Consider the following 25,643-nt stretch of genomic DNA (forward strand, 5'->3'; position numbering starts at 1 on the left):
CCCTCTCCGCAACCTGAGTCGCGGTGAATAGGATCGAGTCGGCAACCTCTCCACGACGGTTGCGGAGCGTGAAACTGGCGTGGACATCGACTTGGCACAGTTGCAGAATCGCTCATGTGTCGGCAACGTCATCATGTTTTCGTCTTGCGAAAAGGGATGAGATAGTGTGCAGTCCGGCTCGCCTGGAATGTCTTGTTTTCGTTCAGTTTGGTCCTCGGGAAAGCGCGCCAAACGCCGCGCATTCGGTCACTGGGGTACAGAGGAAATAAAGAGGGTAGCTGGAAAAGCGGCTGCCTGGAATCCGTTCCGCCGTTTTGGTACGCCTTTTGTTGCACATATGTACGTGCTCGCGGAATCGCAAGCTGTACATGACCGCTTCGTGTTTCTTCCCTCTTGTGCACCACATCTTGTCACACGGGGCAAAAGCGAGCAATCTGTGTGAATACACGCAGCCGTCGTTCCACACGTTCTAATCGCTATCGGCGCCGACCCTTGCAACGAGATGAAACATCTCGTTCTTCTCGGAGGCATGTCTGTTCGATTCAAAAGTTGTGATCCATTCCCTGTTGCGTAGATGTGTCGCACTTGTCTCGCGTGGGTCTAGTGTCGAACGTTTCTTTTGACACGGACACCAATCGGCGAAGCTTCGCTTCAAAAAGACCCCGGTGGGGAGAGACGCTTGCTTGCGGACTCGAGACACACAGTTCGTTGAGACGGCTTCAAAAATGACCAGCAGGCGACTTCCGGAGAAACGGAGACTCTCAATATCATCACTGGACGCAGTCCTGTCGGGATCACCTATTTCTAATGTCTGTTTTCGTCGCACACTCGATTCGAGGAAGGCAGTGTGCAGCCTACCCCTCGCCTGTCAGCAGCAGTGGTTTTGCGGGGTCTCTCTGCCTAAGCTGCGCATCTTCGAGGGTGGTTTCCCAGCTCTCGTTTTTTTTTCGGCGTACGCCAAGCCGTCCACTAGACACGATTCTTCACACAGTTGGTCTGTGCAACAAAGTTCATCACAACGTCCACTGGCATTCAGCTACCTTCACACGAGCACCCGACTCAAGGGTATTCGACGCGCCTTCACACCTGTTTGGGCGACGGGCCAGCAGGCGTGAATTCAAAAGACGAGAAACCGGTTGCAGCCACACAGCGCGCGCGTTCAAAGGGGGTGTGCGGTCTTGTGTCACCGTCGAACGGTCACTTTCCTCGGGAAACGCGTCTCTCTGCCAGTCGCGGTTCCTGCTCGGCAGCACTACACCACGTCAGACGAATCCGAGTTCTCCCGTTTTCCAGTTTACCTCTGGGCACAAAATCCTTCGGCCTCCTGTTCCAAACGGTCGGCACAAACGTGCAAACTTCGTGGCGCTCGATTGGCGGAGTGCGCGGTCCCCGCAGTGCAGAAACCTGCGGCTTCAAGGCTCATCAGGGATATCTGAACGTCGGAAGACGTAGATGTATCCAAGGTCGATGGGCGGCTCCACCGCTTCGGCGACCTTTTCGTCGTTGAAAAGAACGAGTTTCCCCGCCCTCTTGACGTGACACACGTAGTGCCCCGAGTTGGCGTTCTTCCCCATGTGTGTGATAAAGCCGTGGAGTTTGTATAGGCCACTCGGGTTGTCGTCCAAACCCCGCCGAGCCTTCTCAAGCGGCGTGAGCGCCGACACGTCTTCCATCTCTGCTTCCCGCTGCGTCTTCTCTGTCTCGGCCAGCACGGACGAGACGGCTGCGTCCAAGTCGTCCATGTGATTCAGCAGCCAGTCTGCTGCTCGCGAGCACACGTCGCCGCCAGGTCCGACAGCCAACAGCCCCGCCTTCGCCTGGTCGGCCGTGAAGCCCATGGACGAAATCATCGCGACAGCTTCGTCAGTCCCAGACGAAGACGGCGACTCAGAGCGCAACGGATCGTTCACGTCCGCGTCGTCCATGTGCGCCATCAACCAGTCCACGCATGCATCTGGACTGCCGCCCTGAACGGCCAGGCAAGCTCGCCTGGGACATCCAAACCCCAAAACACCGGAAACAACAGTGGTGCTCCTCCATCCACATCAAAATCCAAAAACAGAAGCACAGTCCTATATATATATGCGTATATATATATGCGTATATATATATATATATATACATGCGCATGCGTGTGCACATGCGTATGCGTATATATCTATGTGTGTGTATGCGTATATGGATACAAACCGATATTCCTGGGCATCTCTCGGCTTCTCGTCTCGGCACAGCAAGGGTCTCCTCAAACGGAACCAGCAAGCATGCACGGCTACGTGTATGACGCGAAAGGTGCACATATTTATATATTTATGCAAACATATATGAATAAAGCGTCTCCGACTCCCACATGCAGGATAACATCAGCGAGGTATACAAGGGTGCGTGCGGAGGCGGGAAAGTGCACATCCTTAGGCCTGTACAACTGAAAGGGGCTTTCCGAGGGAATCGCTTGTCTGCAGCTTAGGATTGTTTATAAGCCTTTTCTGCGGAGTATATACTACGAGTTGGACTGCAGCTCTTCGACTTACTTGCACGCATTTTCCGAAAATCCCATGGACTGCAGCGTGGTGAGGAGTTCCTCGTCAAACGCAGTGACAGCGCCGGCAGCTTCGCCTGCAGACGGTCGCCGACTCGACTCCTCGGGCATCACCACTTCGCCCTCTCTGAGACCGGAACCTCGTGCCTCGGCGATGCTCAATTCTTCGGGAACCTGAGAACGCACAGTGCATGCGTGTCAGCTGGCGCCAAGACGTTTGCATGCTTCTGCGTACGAAGAAGAAATGACCTCCCCTGGGTACAGAGATCGACGCGCCGACACAAAACACATGTTTCAACTGGAAGAACGCGTGCACACGTTCTTCTCGGCCCCCAGCAACGACAAATGCATGTGCTAACATGTTTCCGGACGGGCATAACGTGCACAAACGTATATGCGTGCCACGGTGTAAGCCTAATCTGTAGCGCATAAGCGAAAACATCTGCATGTGTGAAGAATATGTGTGCACGCCCACAGCTATGTAATCAAGCGCCTGGTTGCATGCACACACACGTACGGAGATAGCTGTGTAGGCATCCTTTTTGTTTCTCCTTTTTGTCTGAAGGCGACAAGTCGTGTGACGCGTTCTACGCGCCTCTGAGGCTCTTTGGAGGAACCCGCGGTACTCGCCGCAAAAAAGGCTGGAAGACGAAAGAAGACGACGCACGAGAAGCGCCTCAAGCAGGCGCGAGAGGAACAGAGGAATCGCGATGGGGCGATGAAGAGAGCTCGAGAGGAAGCGTCGACATGGCATCTTTCACGAGGAAAAGAGAGGAGATGCAGACTCACCAAGACGGGGCAGTAGAGCTTCTTAGCTTGCCAGTTTTGATCTGCAAAGAAGCGCTTCAGTTGAACGATCAAGTACGGCGGAAACGAGGCTAGCCGCAGTTGCTTGGAGGCCTCGCCTTTTTTCCCTGTCGCTGACGAGTAGAAATCCTTTAAAAGCGTGGAAGACAGAAAGCTGTCTAGACACTCGGAGAGCGTAAAGGAAGGAAGTTGCTCCGGAGGAGGCGGGCACGACGCTTCCGCGCCTCCAGGCGAAGAACTCCCCGCCTAGAGGCAATGCACAACACAGAGAAGGCGACAAAAAAAAGGTGCCTCCGGCCATCCCCGTAGGCCTCTTCAAAATTGACGGCTGACGCCTCCGCCGAAAAAAACACCATCCTGCTAAAAAACGGCCCAACCACCGAGACACGCAGACGGCTCTGCACAAGCTTAGATCTCTACATGCATGTACCTGCAAGTCATCCACATCCGCCGGCTATACATATATATATATATATACATACATACATGCATACACATACACATGCATATATATGCATAGATATCCATAGAACCCATACATACATGCGCATACGTGCCTACGGATATGCATATGTATTTGACTCAAAACCCTAATATGCATATGTAACACGTGCATATATATATATATATATAGATAGATAGATATACGTATATATTTACACTGATTTATAGTGTAAATAAATGTAAATATGCCCGCGGTTTTGGGAGCTTTGGGTTTTTCTTGTGTGTACCCCATTTTCACTGCTGACAGTGGTTGTGGACTCTGGCGAAGAACGGTCTTCCAGTTCCTTGTCGATCCCTGGACCTTCTTTCTTTTTCTGTCGCTTTTTCGACCGGCGTTCCGCCTCTTCGTGTTCGCGCTGTTCGCGCTCGAAGCGCTGTTGAATCTCCGGATCCAAAGGGACCGGAAGGGGGAGAATTTGCTGCCGAGTGTACGAGTACCGCACTTGCTTCGTCTCTGCACATTCGATGCGCTGCTCGACCTGCACACACCACAGACACAAAACACAAAATCTCACCTAAGCAGAAAGCGCATGAACCTAAAGAGTGATCAGTCTGTGCCCACATCTCTGTCCTCATATATATATAATATATATATGCATATATTAATGTGGGACCACAGGCGCATGCGATCACATGCACGGCCACATGTATACTGCATGCACGGTCCAGCTGTTTCGATGGCGCGTCGCGGTCAAAACCGCCTTCTCTCTCTCCGTACCCGGGCCGACATCGTCCCCGGCGGTCTCTAAATCTGCAGGTGTCCTTTCCGGGGGTTTTTCTGCCACGGACTTTCTCTGGCAGTGTTGTGCAGCTGCGCTCCTTGGTCTCCCCGTCCGGTGAGCTCGCAGTCAGCTGTCAAAACTCTCGGCGTTCCCCCGCCCCCCGTGGAAATCTCCCACCCCGCCACCCTCTCTTTTCTCATCTGTTCCCTTCTTTCCGCCCGCGGAAGTTACGACTCACGGCGAAGGTGAAGAGTTGCTCAATCTTGGCTCTTTTCAGCGCATTTTCTGCGCATGCAACGTCGTGCTCTGTGAAGTCTGTAGCAACAACTGTCTCCGCCGCGCCGCTCTGCGCGGCCCGCAGCTGCTCTCGGGCCTCCTCGACGCGCGTCGCCGCCTCGCGGTCTCGGTCCTCCAGCCACTGAAGGAGAAGAGAGAAAAACTCTTCTGCATCTTGCTGGTGCGAGGACGCGAATTCCGGATGAAGCGTTCCCACCAGGTGTCGATACAGCTGAGGCGTCACGCTGTCCGTCTCCAGATACGCCAGACCTACACGCACAGCGCGCCAGGCTCGCACGTGTTTTTCAAAGCAGAACACCTCCAAACCTGGGCGTTTCTGCATGCAGAACCCGCACTGGCGACGAAAAAAAACAGATCCACGCAACGTATCGAGCGCTGCGAATGCACGATCTGTGTATATGCCTCTCATGCCGTACAAGCACACAAACATACCTCATCTTATATATATATATACAGTTTTGTGTTGTTTCGGGGTTCGTTTCGTGTATCCTGTCTCTTTTGTGGTGTTGTGTCTTTTCGCTGACATTTTGCGGCGTCTGTATCGGCGATCTTGTGCTCCAAGGCGTGCACTTCATCTGTCTCTTCGAGGGCGTCTCCGTTGCCTCGCTCCGCGCGCGCAACTTTCTTCAACACCGCGGCCCTACGCCGCGCGTGCTGGAGTCGGTAGCGCGGCGACTGAAGCGCGGCCGCGAGGGCGCTTTGCCGGAGAAGGAAATCCGCAGTCGGCATGCCCGCAGACGCAGACAGAGAAACGAGAAGCGCAGGCAGCAGAGCCACGTACTTCTCCCGAACCAGCGGAAGAGACGTTACAACCTGAGGCCCAAACGGAACAGAAAGAACAGTCTGCATCGAAACCGGACGCAAAATGACGCATCGAGGCAGAGAGAGAGAGACAAAGACAGAGAGATAGAGGCAGATACGGATAGGGGCAGATACGGATAGAGGAAGATAAAGATGGAAGAAGATAGAGATGGAGGAAGATCGAGGGAAGACAGAGACAGAGGAAGAGAAAGAGGGAACGAAGCCGTGAGAGAAAAGGTTTGAAGTGGGATGAGGAAAGACGAGAGTGTGAGGTTTCTTGGGCTTCCGAAACCCGCTGAGAGGGAGTCGGGGTGCCCAAGACAACGGTCACTTGAAGTCCGCACGCTCAGCGGCTGAGGGAACGCAAGCACAGCTCGACCCCTGTGGGAGGCGACAAACTTCGCGTGAACTACCCTAGATTTCTCTTTTGAATGATGGGTCTTGATTGAAAGTACAGGTGAACGGCTGTCGCGTCCCAAAGGCGCGAACTTCTTTCCAAGTGGGAAAACGAGGCACGCCACAAGTCGGAGACGAGAGCCGTGCAGCCGTCGAGCAGCACGCGCTCACGGTAGGTCGTGACGCTTTTCCCGCATCCAACACCCCAGGAAACGAGAAGCGAGACGAGACACGGGAAGGAGACGAAGACGCAAAGGAAAGGAAAACGGTGAGACAGGAATGAGAAAAGTGTAAAGAGCAGAGACGAGAAGCCGTTGTGGGGTGTACCTGCAGAACCGCATTGACATAGCAAGTATTTCCGAGGTTCCGGAGACCGACGCAGCCTGCGCCGTTGAGGGGGACGAGCTCACGGTCTGCCTCCATGGCGCGAGACCACTCGTGGCGTACATTCCAGTCGAGGGCGAGCTCGTTTGTGCTTTTCTCCGTCTTGGTAAGCTGAGGAGGTTTCATCGGAACGCACAGAAAAGGAACGAGAGGGCCCTCGCGCCTGAGAGACGCGCCGTCGAAGGTTAGAAAAACCGGGGATACAGCGAACACCAGACACAACTCGCAGCCGCGAACGGCAATTCGGAAACAGAGACAAAAGGAAAACGCAAGCACAGGGAGACGGGGGGAAACAGAAAAACGAGAACGAGACGAAAACAGAGAGAAGGCAAAGCAAAGAAGGGAACAGAGAGGACCCGGGGTGTAGCAGGGGGGGGGGGGGGTGGCACTGTCCCAGTCGACTTTCTTCTGTGTCACTCCGCAAGAACGGTTCTCCTGGCTGTCGCTTCCGTCCACTCTTCACCGCACCTGTTGCACGTTGATTCCAAAGTGCGCGAGGTGTTCGGGGAGGTGCGGGTCCAAGACTGTGCAGTCCTCGTCGGGGGCGTAGCAGTAAACGTCGGCCGAGTACGGCGTGATGGTACCGAGCTTCACGATCAGCGGGTATTTCTGGCCAGTCTCCTGCGAAACACATCAACTCTCCATTCTCCACGTGCACAGACATATACACAGACACGCGCAGACACCTCTGTGTCGCGACAGGCCCTCACGTGGGAATTGAGGCAGACGCATTTGGAGAGGTGAAAATGTCTGCATTTGGGGGTTGGACCACGAGAGCCTGCGGAAGCGTCTCGTGACGACGAACGCTGGCAAAAAAACGGGGGAAACTGCACCGATGGCTCTGAATACGCCGAACGCAACAACTCGAGAGAGGACTGCGCACGGAGCGTGCGGCTCGCCCACCCAAGAACCAAAAATGGGGCTGTAGCCAAACTGTGGATGCATGCCGAAAAAAGCACTCAGATGTGTGTCTACCCAGTAGGCCCAGTTCTGTAGACGTTGATCGAACGATAGAAATACATGCATACATATTCATACATACATACATGCATACATATTCATTCATTCATACATACATACATACATATATATATAGGTATATGTCGTTACAGATATCTAGGTACGGGTGCCGCATGCCAGTACGTAGATTATGCACAGGGAGATACGAGAATTCGATACCATGATATAGATCGAGTGGGAAAGGTATATATATGGATCTGCGACTAGGTGTATATATACGGCTACATACGGAGATTTTGGGGTGGAGACATCTACGAATATCACTCTGTTTTCGAATGCTCCGACGGCACACATCTCTCTAAACGAAGGAGCTCGGCGCTCTCGAGAGAGAGGCGAGCCCCGCAGAAAAACGAACCTCAAAGTGGCGGATCGCTGCTCCTTCCCGTCCGTCTGCGCAACCTCCTCCGACGCCGTAGAGTTTTCGGCCACATCCAATGTATCTGCAGGTCCGCTCAGACACGCGAGGGGCGATCTTTTCCCTCGTCAAAACTCGTTTTCTCAGCCTGTCCCGCTGCCACCTTCTAGCAGCCCGTGCGCTCCGCGAAAGGCGCGTTCCCGTCTGGGTGTCTCCTCGTCGAGAAACTGCATGCGCTGCTTGGCAAGTCCTCTTTGTCCCCCGCGTCTTCACCTACCCGTCAGAGAGATTCAGCCACAGATTGGCTGTCGCCCCACAGTCGGCGCACCGCCAGTCGGTCGGTCCCACCAGCGGAGGCTGCGGCACTTGCTCCAGATTTGCCGCATAGCGACTCGGCTGGGAGGTAAAAACGCAGACGAAAGAGAAACGTTTCAGGCGCACAAAGGTGTTTGAGAAGAGAAAGGGACGCGGCAAACAGGAGAAACGACCCGGCAGTTCTTGCCTCGGTTGCCGGGTCCGGTCTCCCCTCGTCTCTCTCCCTCAGCCTGGGTGTCTCCTTCCATGTGAGCCTTCTACCGACGATCTTGTCAGTCAGAAGGGAACCGGATCCTCAACTAGGAAAGGAAACAACGAGCGTTCAAAGGGTGGGGAGTCGCTGCGTCTCTGTAGCCAGAAGACTGGAGAACGTTTTTTCGCCTTGAAACGTGTGTGTGCGTCTGGGGCACTTTGCTCTGCTCACCTTCAGTTCTTCTTCCCACGCGCCAATGGCAGTTGAGGCAGCGCCGCCTCCGAATCCGCGATGCTCGATCAGCGCTTGGCAGGCTGCTCGGAGGGCCTCGGGCACCGTGTTGATTTGCAGAAATTTCAGCTGCCGCAAGACGCTCTTTTCCCAGGTTTCCTGTGCCTTCGCAGCTGCTTGAGCGTCCGGCGCCGGAGACGCAGCGGCAAGGTAGGTGGAGCGGTAGCTCGTGGGCGGCAGTTCGAGGACGGGCGGAAGCAGCGCGAGAGAGTAAACAAACGTGTTGCTGAGAGTTTCTGGACACGCGTCTCCGCTGTTCTCTTCGATCTGGAAACTGAGGAGCGACGAGCAGAAAAGACAGCTGCGGATCTTTGCAGAGGCATGCGCACCGCGGACACGGACGGGGAGATATCACAGGCGAGACAGGGAACCACCCGAGCGAGGCAGGCGACGAGAAAGCCGCATGAAGAGAGAAAACGAAAACGGGGAGAACTCGCCACGGACATCGACATGCACACACGGCGAGAGGCAGACAAGGCGATCTGCGGCTCCGTCAAGAAGCGGAGATCGGGGAGGAGAGTCAACAAACCGGCTGAAGCGACGGAGCTTAAAAAAAACACGAAAAACTCGAAGCATCTCTGCAGCGTCTGCTCCCGAGAAAAAAGCGTGACGAATGAAACGGCCACACATGTGCTTTGCTTTCGGGGCATCCGCCCGTTGTTGCGTCGAGAGTTCGGCGACTCCCCGGTTACCGCTTCTGCTCTCTTTCGTCTCCCGCCCGTCTCCGCTTTCCTTCGCTCTGTGTTCGGTTCTCCTACGCTTTTGTCTTTTTTATTTTGTGTCTGGGTCTCTTCAGCCGGTGTCGCCCTCCCTGTCGCAGTTTCTGCTCCCTCTTGCCAGTGTCTCTCTCGCGTCCCTGCGCTTGCTCTGTGTATGCAGGTGTTCGTGCACCATTGGGTTCGAGCTCCGCGCCTCTCTCAACTTTGCTTGATCGCCCCCCATTGTTCCTGCTTACCCTCCTTCCACGTTGATAGCGAGTTTGTGCGGCTGTGCCGATGCTCTTTCCTCTTCGGCGGCGACATCTGCTTCGTCTTGGGAGGGAAGAGCCTGGTCTTTCGCATCGGGAGTTCGCCCTTCCGCTTCATGGAGTTTCCGGTGTATCTTCGCGGCCTGCTCATCGTCGACTTTCGAATAAACGTGGAGATACAAGCGCTGTCGAGGACAAATTTGTTTCGCAGCAGAGGCGGAACGCGAGGTCGCCTGGGTTGACGCTGTTTCCTTGGTGAGCACACAGTCCAGGGGAAGGGCGTCGATGGAGGCCGCGAAGAAAGTTGACAAATTCACAAACAGGCCGCACGGTGACAGCGGGCTGTCCAAGCTGAAAAGACAGGCGAAAGCACAGTCGCGGATGCACGTAACAGTGGAGGAGGCTGGCACAGGCACACACTTGTTCGCACCTATCTACGTCGGTTGGCGTTCTCCGTGTCTAACGAATCCTCCGCTTCTGGGTTCCTCTGGTCAGACGTATCCCCCCTCTCCAGTCTCGCGTCACTGCGAGTCACCATCTGTGCCACGGAAAGATTTTTCCGCGGAAACGTCGCTTCTGTGTCTTTGCTTGCTTCCTGCCCACGAAGTTTCCGTCCCTTCCACCGGGTGCATTTCGCTCGAGAGTGGGAAATGTGCGAGACTGGCGCGTGAGAGTGCAGCCAACAGCGTGCCTAGAGTGATAGGAGTGCCGTCCGTCACCTGTATGTACACTGCGTTTTCACCACCGTGTCCATGCAAGTGGCCACGCGCGCCTGGCCCAGCAAGGTCCGGAGCTCTTTCAAAACTTCCTCTGTTGCGTCCTGAGGCGCCGTTTCTGCAAAGGCTCCAAAGAACGGCGAGCCGGGGAGAGTAGCCTCTCCTGCACTCTGCGCGCCGGCCATGGCGGAGCGGTGAGTTGGAGATAGCAGACGAAATGCGGGAAATCGCGGGGGAAACGGCGACCGCGCGCACAAACGCGACACGCACAGGTGGCTGTCTTGTCACAGAACGGCGCGGCCTCGACGAAAAGAGGTAGAGTCCTCGTCAGTTTTTTCGCCTTCCCGGCACTCCGCAGTACTCCTGGTCGACTGAAGCAGAACGAAAACGCCTTTGATTGCTCGCTGCCACAGCCAACAGAACGCATCCGTGCCTGCTCCTCGAAACGCTCGCCCGGAAGCGGCCAGCGCCGAAAATTAGCGCAAGCGATGTTGTCCCAGCGACACAAATGCCGTCTGCTCAAACGAAAGACCGATCGAAGCAAAAAGATAACGGCAAATTCGGATACGGTTGCACTACAGAGTGAGCTCGTCCACGCAACGCGAGACACCGATTCTACAGCCGTCCCGCCATCCGCTTTGAAGATGTACGACAGTTGCCACGCATGCGCAAAAACGCTACATGCATTCGGACTCGCCCTCTGTTTCAGAAACAAGGCACTGCAGCGTGCGCGCGCGGTCTCCATGGCCTCTCACCCGCCCGATCCGCCAAGAGGAAACAGCCCAGACACGCGCGCACTCGCTCCGGTCCTTCCGGCCGACGAAAAGCGACGGGCAACCGCCCTCGGTTTTTCGCCGGAGGCGCAGGCGGTGAACGCACCGTCCTGGGCTGGCGCAAAAGCGGTTCTTACCCGCCGCTGAACTTCAGGCAGAGACAGCGGGGCAACAGGAGCGCAGTGCGGGTTCTCCGCGGGGCGGCGCATCACATGCCACGGAACCCGATCGGAGATACCCTGTCTCCCTCCGGTTGCGGCGTCGTTCACCGCGGAGTCTGGCCGCCGGGCACGAGAGGAAAAGCAAGTGGACGAAGCGATTCCGTCGCGAAAAGAGAATTTTGAGCGATACGTACTTCCCGAGGCGGATCGATCTTGTGTCTTTAACCGCTTGGCAGGTTTTCCGTGTGCAAGTCTCTGTGCCAAAGTCCCCGAGGCCCACACGCCTCTCCCTTCTCTTGCCACCGACCCTGGCAGGTTGCGTTGCGTACCCGGACGCGAACCGAGAGAAATCCGAGGCGCGAGAACGCGATTCGTCGAGCAGACCACGCCCCAGTTTCACTCTCGGGGAAAAGACCGTCTCCTTCTCCAGAACCTGTCAAACACGAGCAGCAGCACCGATGTGGGAGTCGCGAACCCCTCTCCGGCTCGCCGGACGCGTTGCTGGGTCGGAGGCTGTCGCGGTTTTCCCGCGCGTCACGAAGGAGAAGCCACGCGTTGGAAAGCGTGCGCTCGTTTCCTTGTGTTCTGTGGTCTTGGCGCTCAGCTGCGCGAGACTCCCGGTAACACTTGGCGCCGAAGTGGAGTCGAGTAACGGACTGGCAACGAGTGGCAAGTCTCCGTCGGACAGCCTGTCTACAACGGATGCCTACTTCGCCTCCTACGAGCCCTCGTCCGGCGAACAGGATGAGGAGCCGACACACCGTTTGTTCGTGGACCCAGCTTTCTGGGAAGTGGAGCGGTACCTGAAACTCGCAGAGAGTGTCTTTGGCGTCTTCGACAGGGAGTTTGACGAAATGCTCAAGGCGGCGTGGAAAAAACAGTCCGGCGACAAAGACCAAACGCTCTCGAGAGAAGAGCTCGACGCTCTGTTTTCCGAGCTGAAAGCCCAGTTCAAGGAAGCCGTGGTGGAAGATCAGGCAGAGGAAACCGCAGGTGGAGGCGCTGGAGGAGAAACAGCCGTCGGCGAGGATACGAACGGCGCCCGCCGCGCCGAGGAAAACCAACAGGGCGGGTCCAGACATCTGCGCCGCCGGGTTTCCGAAGAGTTAGGCACCACGAAACGCAGGGGGGCCATGTGGCTGTTTGATTCGGCGAATCTCGAGGAAGTCAACCTCATCAGCATGTTCCTGGTGGCGCTATCCGTGGCCTTGGAGAAAATCCCTATCCCGGACTTGTCTTTTTTCGACATGTTCTTCTAGAAAAGGTGCGCGGACATCAAAGGTGCACACTCGCTCCACTTCGTACATGGGAGAGTCACGGAACAGTGACGAACCCTCGAGTTCTGTGGAGCCGTGAATCTGCTATTGCAGGCAGGGCGGATGAACAGTTCTCTTGCTGGACAACATCCTGCATCTGTCAAGTGCTAAGAAACAAGACTCGCGTGTCACTTTGCCCCCGCCAACGAGGCCTCGCGGATGTACTGTCGAGGCCTCCCGACGTGAGCGAACTGTCGCATGGTGTCCTCGGAGTCGAAAGGCTGGTGGTGTCCACCGCGTATGCTCTCGATGGCTAGCCTTAACGGAATTCCTCACCGAGGCACAGTATGCTTGTTCGTGCAGCTTTGTTCCACCTGGTGTTGAGAAAAAGTTTGTCGAAAGCGGGCGGCAGCGGCGTTCGTTCTTGCTTGCCCATACCGTGTCCCGGCGACAGACCCGTTGAACGTGTACCTAGGTGGAACTGTACGTCGCGGTTACCTTGTGAAAAACTGGACATTCTGTCGGAGAAATGCGTCGGCTGTTCCACTGAAAGCTGGAGAGCAGCCTCCGCGCGGCTGTGTCGATACGGAGGTGTCTGCAGTGGATTTCGTTTCGTCGCTTTCTCGAGCTGAGGCGAACCCGGTGGGGTCACGCTTCGTGAGAATGCAGTGCTTTTCCCCGTCTTCTCAAATGCGACCGATATCTATATTGAAAGGGAAGCTGGAATATGGTGGCTCATCCTCTAAGTTGGCAACTTGCGTTTCTGAGGCGTCCCTGTTTATGCAGCGCTACCGATGGGATGCGGGCACAAAGTCTCGGGCACGCGTGTCGGTAGCCGGCATCCCCGCGGGGCTTGTTCCCATCGGTTGTGCACGATGATATTTCGTGTGATATGTCGTTTCCGTTGCTGGAGTTTGAGGTAGCCTCCCGCGTTTTGACTTGAACAGTTTGGGAGTTTTTCCATAAAGGGATCTAAAGAAGTTTATCTGACACACTTCGCGTACCAAAGGTGTTGATGATCAGCCGTGTCCCCACTCTGCGGCCCGTGTCTTGCCAGCTGCGTGTGTGTTGGGAGTGGTTACTGGTTTCTTCATGGTGGGACTTCCTTTTTTAAAATGCATTTTCATGCCGGTAAAAGCTATTTCGCGTCACGATGACGTAAAGGAGAGACGGTGGCCGGACTTTGGCTGACAGCCGCAACGGCAAAACCTGAGGAAAGAGAGACACGTACGCAACTATGATAGGTTGTGCGGATCTTCAGTGGACGAACCCACAAACAGCTCTAAATCTCTTTTGGCAAGCAGTTGTTTGTATCCAGGAGAGCTGTGGAAAATCGAATTGCGCACACGACGGCAGCCACACCTACAGCAGTTTTTCGACGGGAGGCCGGTAGTGGCTTAGAGTACGAAGCGCAACTTTCAGCGGAGGCAAGCGAAAGAGTCCGGCAAAAAACACTGTGGAAGCACGAAACTCAGATATTCTCGGCTGAGGCCGGCGTCCGTGTGCCTTGCGGTCACCGAGGCGCTGAGGGTACAACCGTTTGTTTGCATACTGGGAAGTCTGCTTCCGTTCATGATCTTTCTGTTGCCAAAACCTACGGAATCTCCGTTTAAAGTAGTTCGCAGGTATCTGGCTATCCTCAACGGCTCCTGTGCGACAGAAGTGATCGGCCGAAAAGCGCCGACGAGGCAGTGTGCATCCAGATCCAGAGCTTGCTGCTCTTGTAACCAAACAGACAAGAAGTTCGAAGGACAACACACTCAAACGATCGACGAAGAAGTTGCAGTACGTAGCAAGAGCAAGCTGAGGCACCAGACAAAACATACGGGTGTATCTTATTGCGGGGTTGATGAGGCATCTTTCTTGTTAGACTTCCTGACGTAGACCGGGCTGATTCTTCCACAAAAGCGACAACTATTGCGACTTTACCGAGTGTGTGAGATTGCCGAGTCGCTCGAGAGCGGACTGCCCAATACAGAGCAGCTTGCATCGAGACTGGACGGCCCTTCTCGCGAGAAGTGGCAGCCGTTTCGAACTCTCGCGGGACTTTTTTTCGTTCCTGCCGTATACAGGGTGGTTCATCTGAAATTCGCAAAGAGCTGTGCCCGCTCCGGGGCGGATCGCAAGCCATAGAGGCGCCGAGGATGCACTGTTTCATCGGAGTCTTTTTTCAGAGAGGCGTGAGGAATTTCTAGGCCTTTCTGTAGGCCTCTGATCACGATTCCGGTAATGGGAATATCCGTCGTTTTTTCCCGTGTCCGGCCGACGCGCAAGCACTCTCGTCTCACGTACCGTCAGTCAGTCTTCGTGGCGCTCCACCTCCGCGCGTCCGAATTCCCCCGAATCCTCACGTGTCAGTCTCTTTGCCTTCGAAAGCGGACGGCAATCCTCAGCAGTCGGCAATCCTCAGCAGTTCCAGGAACAGCGGATGTATGTTCATCTGGTGGATTCCTCGAAACGTTCCACGAGGACCACAGCGAAGACCTTGAAGTGGTCTCGTTCCCAGCGGCCAACACGTCACTTGCCCTTCAGACGCGTGCGATACTCCCGGCGTTCCCTCTCTCTATATATCAAGAGAAAAGCGCTTCTAAAGGGTGGGTTCCCGGCCTGCATTGTGAACACACACTTGAAACCCGTTGGCCGTCGTGGACACTAGGCAAAGACCCCTCTGATGCTCTCCTAGAGACCTGGGAATTCTACGCGACAGCCGTACGTAAGTAGTAAGTGCGTGCAGCACAGCTGAAATGCGAAGTCTGACAACTTGAACACGTCTACACCCGATAGCGGAGCTTCGTCGCTTCCTCGACTACATTCTCTTCCTGGTTTCGAAGAACAGATCTAGCTCGGCCTACACACACTCGCTCTTCTTCTGGCGCTTGATGCTGGTGAAACCACCAACGAACTTTCTACAACAAATGTGAGAAGCGTGAAGAACGGACCGGAGCAATCCCCCCGCGAAATCGAACGCTTCGGCCGCTCTCTGACCGCTCTCTGACCGCTCTCTGCGCATGCAACGGCACCGTTCTCATAGCAAAGTGTCTGCCGGCCTCCCCGTCGCGTTTCCCGTTCCTCCTCGCGGAGATGTCCCATCTGCACTTGGCGAAAACTCCGCGGCGACGGGGTTCTCCCTTCAAAAAGAGAAGACACAAAGTGACACGGCGTGGAACGACGTGCACCTTGCCTCGGGGGCTCTTCTGCTCGGCGAAAGTTTTTCGCGTGGCGCTGGCGCCGCGTGCACGCGAGTTACTCTGTCTCGACTGCATCTACGGCGGACGCCCGTGGATTCCGTTCAGTTCCGCTTTTTTCCTTTTTCGATGACTGATCAGGAAAGAACAGGCAGTCGAGAACCGCTCCAGGTGGGCAGCCGGCTTTGCCACAGTGGAGCATGCAAACCCCCGCCCTCTCGCTGGCTTTTCTTCTGGCGCTTGAAGAAAAACGTTCTGGCGTTCTTTTTCCAGTCCGCGTCTGTGTTTCCAGTGTATGTACACCTCCGGAGCGGCGCGCGCGTTTCCTCTGTCGCTGTCTAGCCTTCATTCCTTCTGCATCATCTTGTACACGGTGACGCAGCCGCGCAGTTCGACGCGGTTGTTTTAAGCCCTCTCTGCGGCTTCCGTTTCCGAGCTGTAGCAGTTTCCCAAGTGCCAATCCTAACCAAGACGAATGACAAACGTTGTCGAAGGCACTCGCGAAGCCTTGAGGATCGATCCTACGCCGTTCAGATCTTCTCCGTGCTCCGTACCTGTCTTTTTCCGCCTTCCGGCCGAGACTCCCTCTCCTCCTTCGTCCTCTCTCGGTTCGCCTCTGCTTCCCTGCTGTGTGCACAATGAGTTTGGTTCGAGATTTGCTGGGGTTCACCCCCCAGACCGCGCAGGGGGTTCTCCAATTGAATGAGCGACTCTTGCTCCACGAGGCTGCAGTCCCAGCGCCGCCGGCCTCTTCGCTGCCGGAGGTGGGTGCAGCGGCCAGCACGTCGGGGAAGGAGCGCAGCATGAACACCGCCGTTCTCTTCGCCGCCAAGTCTCCTCTCGGATCCGCTGGAACAGAGAAACTCGCGAAGAACGGCGGTCTGGCCAGGGACTTCCGAGCTGCAGTGATCGGCGGTACGACCGCTCTGCCTTCGCTGCCCGCCGTGATGCACAGACCTCGCGCGGTGAGAAGGCCAACGAGGAGGAAAAGGCGGGACGCATTCTCCAGAAAAAGGAGGAGACAAACGCCCAGACAAACGAGGGGGGGAGAACAAATATCCCCCCCCCCCACCCCCCCCGTGTTTTGTGCTGACCCGCGGCTCTTCCTTTTATCCGTATTTGGGACCAGCCAGTGGGAAATAAAGGCGAGGTGGAGCGAAAAAACGAAGTGTATGGATGGAAAGTGGAACAAGGAAAAGACGCAGGCGCGAGAGCTGGATTCTCTCGTCTGACATCCCGTCTGCTGGACCGTTGTCTCCCCTTCCTCCCCTCCCCTGCTGTCTCTGACTCGATCGACCGCTCCGTCGTCTCTTCATTGCCCCCACCTTATGCCCCGTTCTTGCGCCCAATTTCCTTTCTTCTCTCCCCGTGTTTGCTTCCTTTCTTTTCCTGCTGCAAGTGCCGGCGCCTCACCTTTTCTCCTCTGAGCCCGCTGCGTCCGTTTGTGCTATTCCGCCCCTCTCTGAGGCCGCGTTTTTTGCGTATCTGTCCCATCTTGGAACTGGTGACCGTCTTCGCTCTCCGTGTCTCTGCCTGTTGCTGCCGCGCCCTCCGCAGAAACGTGGCCAGGAACGACGCCCAGTGAGCAAGTGGCGCATGTGCGCGTTCTCGAACGGCGCGCGGCAAGATGGTCTTTGCCTGGCGCACTGGCGGAAGGTAACCGAGCAGCAGGCGCGTCAACTCCAGCAGCAAGTCTCTGCGCTGCATGCGAAGCACGGCGCCTCCCAGGCCTCCGAGAGCCCCGCGAAGGAAGAAGCCGTGAAATCCGAGGCCGGCTCTGCTGCCGGCGCTGAAGGCGAGCAAGAACACGACGCGCAGAACCAGACGCGCCGTCTCTCTTTCCAGGACAAGCTCCTCGCCTTTCTCCTCACTCCAGAGAAGGAGTACCCTTTCGCCAGGTTCAACGTAAAGACAGTGCAGCCCCCCCTCACTGCAGATTTGTACGAAAAGTACATTCAGGTGAGACCAGGGAAACTCAGGAGGCACGGGGGGGAAAGACGCGCGCCTTTCGAGCGCCGCGCTGTCACCATGCAGTCGCTTCGAAACCCAGGCCCTGCGTTGTCAGAGGACGCGGGAAGCGTTGGGATCTTGTGAGGTCGCAGAGCGATGCTGAAACGCAGTGACAAGAGGAGAAACGGCTCAGCGAAGCATGTGAAAAAGGCAAAGTTGTGGACCTCGTACGGCCCCTTTTGCTCGTATAGAGAGGAGTAGGAACGCATGCATGCGTGCATGCATGTCGAGAGGAAGGTCAAGAGGTAGACGGATACAAGTCGCTCTCACGGGTTGCTTCGACAGGGAAAGGAGCAATCTGCCGGAGGGAGAGAGACCGACTCTTCGACACACAAGCGTGCGAGTGAAAACACCCAACACTTACTCTCATATATACATATATACCTCTGTGTACATATATACGTATATATATGTATATATATATATATATGTGTGGGTGCATATGAGTGCGCTTCCGTGGAAAGCATGTATCTCTTGATTTCGGTGTCTTAATGCATGCTGTCAGTGGCAGAAAGCGGGGAAGGTTGTTCTGTGTGCGGTTGCTGCCCCAGCCTCTGGACAACTCGTGGAGCGCAGAAGAAACGTTTCAGCTCTGGCATTTGGTGCATGAATGCGATCTTCACTGGCCTGTCATCTTCGATGCTTTCCCCGCCTCTTTCGGCCGATCCGTCGAAGAACTGAAACAAAGATATTACGCCGTTGCCAAAAGGTAAGGTCCCAGAACGTAACCCCTCACGTGTCCCACTCCTTATATCTTTCCTCTTTCTTTCCCACTCCTCTTTGCCTCGTTTTCCCTCGTTTTCGCCGTTCTCTCTCGCTCTCTCGTCCCCTGTGCAACTACACGCACGCGCGTGTCCCTGTGTTTTCTCCGCTTCCTGGTGTCTCTTTCGTTTTCGCCTTTTCTGTCTCCAGTTCTGCGAGCTTTAGCCTCTTGAGCTTGGTGTCTGCACAGATTGGTTGCGCGGCAATTTGAGGAGAAGGAAGAAGAAGAACTCGCAAGGGGGTCGGCAGCGAGCAATGCCGTCTTGGCGCGCATAAGAGAAGAAAAGCAACGACACCCTCTCGTTCGCTTCAACTTCAAGTCCGTAAAGACTCGTCTCTTTCCACGTTTGCTCCCAACACGCATCTCCACATCTGTCCTTAAATGTGTATTTTCACGTGATTCTTACGTCCTTTCATTCACATGTACGCAGTTAAATACACATGCACGTATTTGTGCATGCATCCACTTGTAGCTTCGTCTGGACAAGGAGATGGCGGCACATACATACCCCTGCGCACCACGCGTCGTACTTGCCTATATACATATTCATCTGTACATATGCATATATGCTTTTGTGTGCAAAGATGTGTGTGGAAACGTTCCTTTGATGGGGAAAACGCGCCTCGTTGTCTGCGTAGGTTGCGTGCCCCGGCTGCTACAAGGAGAAGCGTGGAGGAGAGGATGCCTCAGCGCATGCATCCACAAGTGTAAATAGTATGTCCTAAAGCATTTACATGTAAATATGCATTTGCGTATGTTGAATCGCGTGTCGAGACGCAGAAGCTGTCGAATCGGCCCCCGTTTCGGCCCTTCGTCTCTCGTGTTTCCGGTTTTTCAGCGGTCTCTCGCGCGCTGCCTGCGGTGTCTCCGTTTCTTCGCAGCTTCGTGGCCGAGTGTCAGCGAAGGCTGCTGCTCGAGCGCCAGCAGCGCATCGGTGCCGAGGAGCTCCAAGCTGAGCAAGCGCTCCAGTCCCAAATTCGAGCCGCAGAGGGGAAATTCAAGAAAATCGGAAAGGCGCGAGAAGAACAAAGGAAACTGCAAAGGCGATTTGACCTCCCTCCGGACGCCGCGCCTCCGGTAAGAATCATCAATCTACGCTTCTGTACATTTGTATATATATATATGCATATATATATATATATATGTTTCTTTACATTTCGATGTTGCAAGAACATACGCACGTGTACGTATATATATATATATATGTGGTGAGTGAACTGTGCACAGAGAGAATCTGGACACGTAGTTTGGGTGAAGAAGCCCATCGACTGAAACGCATTTATGCATCTTCATTTGGGTTTATGTGTGTTGTGTGTGGAATTTTCCATGTGTTTGCACATCTTTGTGGTCCTCCACTTTTGCACATGCTGCTTCTTTTCACAGACCTCGTTCCTCGCCGATTTCATCTGTGTGTGTGCGCATCTTGTATCCACCGGTGTCGACCTCTGCACCGTGTAACTCCCGATGAACATTTCTGTGCGTTGGATCGGGCGTTTTGTGTGTGCTCGACTGTGTCGTTGTCTCCCCCGTGGCGACCGCGCTGCCTGGGGTTTCTCCTGGATCTTTTTCTCGTGGCCGTTGCCGCTCTCTTCGTAGGTCTCGGCGACCGACTTCCTCGAGCTAAAAGAGCCGACTTGCGTGACGCTCAGTGTGCTGCTAGAGGAGACGAAGAACTCGCGCGTCTCCGAGAAGGGAAACGCGCTGATCGACAGCTACCTCTCTTCTCTAGGAGTTGCGCCGCCCGTCTGCTTCACGTACAACATCGCCGAGAGTTACTGGTGAGAGAGCGAAAAAGGCCGGCGGCGCGGTCGTGATCCTTGAGACTTCGATGTTGTGGTCTCAGCTCGCGAGTGCGTGGACGTGGTTTTCTCGATGCGTCACCAATTGAGGGCGGGGCAGTCTTCGGGGCTGGGGTGGCTCGGGCCGCTGTGGGCCGCGGACTCCCCGAGACAGAGCAAAAGAAGGCGTTTCGAAATCCGCAAAAAACCGTCCTCTCTAGATCCCGGAAGCGATTCACCTGAACTATTTCAGGCGAGGACAAAAGAAACACACGGGTAGAAAGACATTCACACACATAAATGTGTATATCTCTGGAGATGCGTGGACTCAGATGTGCAGAGAGAGGACGGCTCCTGTCCGTCGACGCGTCTGTGTGGAAGTGAGAAGTGTAAGTGCGGGAGGACGTCTCTTTTTTCGATTTCGTGGGTCACCAGAGAGACACACGAAATCGAAATGTGCAGGGGAGACAGGAATCTGCATGCTTGGGTTTTCAGCGTTTCTCTTTCTTCAGGGGTTTGCGCACGGAGGTTTCGACGATGTTGCACCTGCGGCAGCGCGTGGAAAAACTGAAGGAGGTACGCTTTTCGAGCATCGCGACCTTGTCCCTGCGCCCAATTCTCCGGCGTCTCTCTCCTCGCTCTCGTTTCTCCGCAGCATGCATGCGCTGCTGACTCCCCCCCCCCCCCGCTCTGGATTTCTCGCGCCACTTTTTCTCGACCGTCGCCCCGCGTCGCGTCCCTGTTCTTCCTCGGTGTCCTTCCCTTCCAGAAATGCGAGCTCTCGCCCAGACTCTTCCGGCGTTCTCGGCGGTTCTCTGCTCCCTTTCCTGTTTTTTCGGTAGTCCTTCCTTCAGTTTGGTCCCACGGCCATTCCACTTCTCTTGGATCTGCTGGTGTGTTGCTTCTTCCCGTTTTGCTGGTGTCTCTCGCCCTGGCCGTGTCGGTGTCGCTTCACCGCCACGAAGCCTCAAACCCCAGACGCTCCGCACGCGCCCGTTGCGCGGTTCACCGCGCGTCTTTGACTGTTCCTTGTGATATATCTCGTGGTTGGCGTCAATGCGGTCAAACCTCCGGTTTGGACGGCCTTACAAAACGCTCGCACTGCGGGGCCGCAGTCTGTGCCTCGCGACACATCGGGGCGCTGCGAACTCGTGGAGAGATTGCCGTGTTTTCGCTCCGTGTTCAGGAACTGAACTACTGGACCACTGTGACGGCGAATCTCCCCCCGCTGCCGGTTGCTGGCGCCGCCCTCCTCACCTCGCCTGACGCTCGCCACGGGGCCGCGCATGCACCGGGCGGAAAGCCCGTGGGGTCGCTGCAGGCGCAGTTCTACCCTCGGCAGAGCGCGCAGGCCGCCGACGGCAGGGAGCGGAACGGCCCAGAAGGCTCGCCGCAGCCACGTGAGACGAACGACCGGGAGAAGCAAAAACGGGAGAGAAAGGCCGAGATCAGAGGGGACGGAAACGCGAAAGAACGAGAGGAAGAGAGGGGACGCGGGCCGCGAGGATGCAGGGGAACCTCTGAGGGAGAAAGGCGGGAGAACGAGGGAGGGAAATCGGTGAGATCTCGGACCTGAAAGGGGGCGAGTCGGGTTGGAAGAGGGATTTGGGCGAAAACCAAGGGAAGAGAAACAAGCGCGAGTGGGGAGTCTCAGTGAACCTTCGCCCCGCGCGGGAGCGGTCGCACAGTGTGTTTCCTCTGGGTCACCTCGTCTCTTGGTCGTTTCGTTTTGGCGCGGGGGCGTCTCTGCTTTTCTCCAAGGCGGCTGCAGCCTCTCTCTTCTCGCGCCCCAATTCCGTTCTCGCGCGCCGTGTCGCCGTCCTCGCGCTTCCCTCTCGAAAAGTCGGTCCGTTTTCTTCCCCTCTCGGCGCTGCGACGCTTCTCCCCGCCTGTCTGGTCTCTCACCTTTTTTCTCGGTTCTTGGGGCGTCCCGGATCCGTCGCCCGCGTCGGTCTCTTTTCCGGGTTTCCGCCGTCCCTCTCTCCTCCTTGTCCATTTGCTCGTCTTTCTGCGTGGTGGCCTCGCTTTGTCTTCAGCGTCCCGCGACGCTGCTTTCCCGCCCCAAGGCGCGTCTCGAAGCCCGTCGGTGGCGAGTGGCCAGAACCCGGACAGCGCGCGCACGCGTCCGAACGCTTCTCTCCCGGCTGCGTCTTCTGTCTCCGCGTCTTCTCCGTCGCCGCACAGCGCCTCGCCCTCACCGCCTCCGCGCCCCCAACCCCACGTCGCCAGCGGCGCTTCCCACCCTGCGGCTCTGCCTCCGACCGCCGCGCCGACGCACCCCGGCCTCGGCCAGTCCCACGACCCTGCGGCGGGCGCCGCCGCGATGCATGCGGCCTCACACTACCCGGTGAACGCCCCCGGCTCGGCGGTCTCTGCCGGCGCCTTCGCGCACGCGCAGAACGCGCACTCCCGCGGGCTGGTTCCCTCGCCGCAGCTCCACCGGCCTGGGGGCTCTGCGCCTGGCGCGGCCGGAGAGTCCGCCCTGGCCTACGGGGGCGTGGCTGCAGGGATGCATGCAGACCGCGACGAGCGGCCGTCGCCCCTCGCGGGTGTCTCCGCGGGCCTCGCCCAGGGTTTCCAGTCCTTCCCCTCGCACTTCCAGTCTGCGGGCTTTCAGGCTCCGCAGTTCGCGCCTGCGCAGCCGCGCGCGGCGTTTCCGCAGATGCTCGCGCACGGCGAAGGCGCCCACCAGAGCCCCGACGCAGGCCTCGGACTCCCGAGTGTCTCTTGGGGCGTCGCCCACTCAGAGGGGACGGGGATGGCGCCCGTTTCGGCGGGGCAGATGGCCCAGAGCCCAGCCATGGGCGAAGGCATGCAGAGCCCGTACGGGAGCCAACTGGGCGCGGCGGGCGTGAACAGAGGAAACATGCGGCCTGGGCAAGCTGGACCTCCACAGCAGAGCAAGTAAGAGAGTCGAACCCTCGGGAGACGAAAGGCTTCAGGGAGACAGGAACCGAGCCAAGAAAAGGCCAGAGAAAAAGATGGAGGGGGCGGAGAGGGACGTGGTGGAGGAAAAGGCAGACGGGTGTCGAGAACGGGAGAGGCCTGCAGCAGAGATACACGCAGCCACGGGTTTTTGCTCAAGTGTTTGTTTCAGTGTGCCTCTACATCGTCAGCCCCCCACATTTCTACCGACAGTTCCTGTCTTTGGAAGAATCGGTTTCCGACCGCTGGCGCCCCCGTCTTTGAGGCTCTGCCTCGCTTTCCCTCTCCTTCTCTTTCCCTCCTTCTAAATACGCTGTCTCTTTCTCTTTCCCTGCTTCCTCTTTCGCTCTGGCCTTTCTTTCTTGTCTCCACACAAATCCTCTCCGGTTTCCTCCACGCACCGTTTCCTTCTTCTTCTCGGGTCGTTTCGTCAGGCCTCCGCGTTCGCGCAGCCGCTCTTCCTCTGCTTCTGCGGGCTCTCCGTATCCGTCGGCGATGGCGCTTTCGCCGTCTGGGCCGTCGGGCGTCCCGTTCGGGCAGTCTGCGTCTCCGAGCCAGGCGCTTGGATCCTTTGCGGACCCGAAAGACGCGGCGCACGCGCGGCCACGCGCCGAGAGCGGGAACCGCGCCGCCAAGAAGCCGCGCTCGGCGTCGCGGAAGGCTCAGGCGGTCCCGGCCGCCCTCTCGGGCTACGCGAGCCTCCCGGCCCAGCGCGCCATCCAAGGTCCAGCTCAGGGAGGCGCCGGCGCCGAGGGCCTTCGGGGCGGAATGCTGGCGCCTGCGGGGCCCGAGCCGAACGCGACGCACCACCAGCCTGGGACGATGCATGCGCTCGACATGAGTGGAATGGATCACGGCTTGCCAATGTCCGGCGCGGGCGGGCTCCCCGGCGCGATGTAACCCGCCTGGGAGTTTTGGCGCAGCGCGAAGCAGGCGGCGACGGTGGGGTGCGCAGAGGCCGCCACCGCGGCGGAATCGAGAGGGACCGTTAGTGCGGGGAACGCTGGCGCGGAACACACGGGAGACGGGAAGAAAGACCAAAGGTCGAAAGGAAAGAGGAGAACGGGACGGAGAAAGAAGAGCCGTGGAAGGACACGCAGGCGGGGTTCGTTGGTTCTTCTGCATGCAGAACAAGCAGTGCCCTTCCGGGAGAGTCCTGCAGGAGAAACGAATGACGTTCGCGCCGGTTCGTCCGTCTCGACGTGTCTCGAGATGTATCTCGCTGTATGGATCGCTTCAGGCGCGTGAAGGTTTTTTGGGGATTCTCTGTGTATCTGCGAGGCTGTACACGTGTGCATAGTTAACTCTGTGAAGTTTGTTGGAACGGTGCGCTGAGCCCCCTAGACCTTTTTCGGCCGAGGTCTACGGCCTTTTTGTTCCGCGGCGAGACACATCGCTCGCTGCCCAACCCGTCACTCTTTCTGCGTCACGGTCGTAACGTGCGACGGCGGATAGACTTTCGTCTGGTTCTTCCTCGCACTCGCCTTCACCCGCCTAAACCACTCTCGACGGCAGAACTCTCTGTGCCTCGCTTTTTTCTCCTGAGGGAGTCAAGCGAAAGGGGGGGAGGGGGGGGGGCCGGTCTTCCAGCTCTCGGGCTCCTAAACGGTCGGCGACCACGGCACGAAACGCAGATGCTTCACCACAAAGTTGTACAAAGCAGGCATCCGTAGCGGTCTGCAAACAGTTCACTGTGACGAGTCTAGGGTCTCGCGAGGGGTGCGTCCACGCGCAACTTTCGTTTCTGACCCGCGCCTGGAATCTTGGACGAATGCGCGAAAGCCGTCAGAACACGGCCCCCGCGGGGCTCTTCCGCGAAGTGTCGGTTTCCACGCCACGTCGCCCTTGAAGCAAACGACGCGCTACGTTTTTGTTCGCGAGGAGCGCGGCAGAAGATCTGTAAACCTATTACAATACAACCTGTAAAAGGGCGCGTGTACGAACCTTCGCCTGGGGCGCGGTTCGCTTCCCGTGTCACCGCACCGCCACCGCGATTTGCGTTCTGAAATCCAGTGGAAGAGAGAAACGTGGAACGGGGGATTTCCCGTTCCACGTTTCTCGGTGAGCTGACCTCGTTTCTCTGTGTCGTCCACATCCCTTGTGAATCTCGCAAGGGAACAAAACGAGGGTGAGCGCAGCTGGAGAACCGTAGGGAGAGCCGTCACCAAAGGACGCTTCGGGTCCTCTCTCTCGCGGAGGAATGGAAGCGATGATTTACAAAAATGTGGGATTACGCCGGTTTAGATTGTGTGTTCTTTGCAGATCCAGCGGTTGATTCTTCGCTCTCGATCCAGCGAGCTCGCCCCGGCGCCTCGCGTGACTTGCGCACCGGTGAAGAGAAGCCCTTCCGGAACCTCCCGGCGGGAACGCGGGGAAACAGCGAAACAGGGAAAAGTAGAGAACGTTTTTTCGAGATGCAGTGCGTGGGCCTCTGGTGAAAGAAAAGGCAAGAGCGCACGTGAGAGGGAAGTGTGTAGCGAACCTAGGG

General features: G+C 56.8%; 4 protein-coding genes across 4 annotated transcripts; 2 read left to right on the forward strand and 2 right to left on the reverse strand.

Annotated features, from left to right (window-relative positions):
• Positions 1–1,412: 1,412 nt before the first annotated feature.
• On the reverse strand, positions 1,413–5,715 carry NCLIV_013610 (Ubiquitin carboxyl-terminal hydrolase, related; the record flags this gene model as incomplete). Its single annotated transcript, XM_003881552.1, has 6 exons — positions 1,413–1,989; positions 2,529–2,710; positions 3,326–3,589; positions 4,075–4,326; positions 4,808–5,115; positions 5,391–5,715. The coding sequence occupies 6 exons, from the start codon at positions 5,713–5,715 to the stop codon at positions 1,413–1,415; spliced, it is 1,908 nt and encodes a 635-aa protein (XP_003881601.1).
• Positions 5,716–6,906: 1,191 nt separating this feature from the next.
• On the reverse strand, positions 6,907–10,489 carry NCLIV_013620 (Ubiquitin carboxyl-terminal hydrolase, related; the record flags this gene model as incomplete). Its single annotated transcript, XM_003881553.1, has 6 exons — positions 6,907–7,068; positions 7,823–7,907; positions 8,100–8,218; positions 8,562–8,895; positions 9,577–9,939; positions 10,308–10,489. 6 exons carry the CDS (start codon positions 10,487–10,489, stop codon positions 6,907–6,909), a joined length of 1,245 nt encoding a protein of 414 aa, XP_003881602.1.
• Positions 10,490–11,696: 1,207 nt separating this feature from the next.
• Positions 11,697–12,497, forward strand: NCLIV_013630 (conserved hypothetical protein; the record flags this gene model as incomplete). Its single annotated transcript, XM_003881554.1, has 1 exon — positions 11,697–12,497. One exon carries the CDS (start codon positions 11,697–11,699, stop codon positions 12,495–12,497), a length of 801 nt encoding a protein of 266 aa, XP_003881603.1.
• A 3,820-nt stretch (positions 12,498–16,317) lies between these two features.
• On the forward strand, positions 16,318–24,055 carry NCLIV_013640 (hypothetical protein; the record flags this gene model as incomplete). The annotated part of the gene is made up of 9 exons (XM_003881555.1): positions 16,318–16,644; positions 17,237–17,638; positions 18,241–18,398; positions 19,334–19,529; positions 20,049–20,230; positions 20,743–20,806; positions 21,417–21,630; positions 22,267–23,134; positions 23,590–24,055. 9 exons carry the CDS (start codon positions 16,318–16,320, stop codon positions 24,053–24,055), a joined length of 2,877 nt encoding a protein of 958 aa, XP_003881604.1.
• Between the last annotated feature and the right edge of the window lie 1,588 nt (positions 24,056–25,643).

The sequence above is a fragment of the Neospora caninum genome, chromosome V (genome assembly GCF_000208865.1).
Source record: "Neospora caninum Liverpool complete genome, chromosome V".
Taxonomy (NCBI): Eukaryota; Apicomplexa; class Conoidasida; order Eucoccidiorida; family Sarcocystidae; genus Neospora; species Neospora caninum.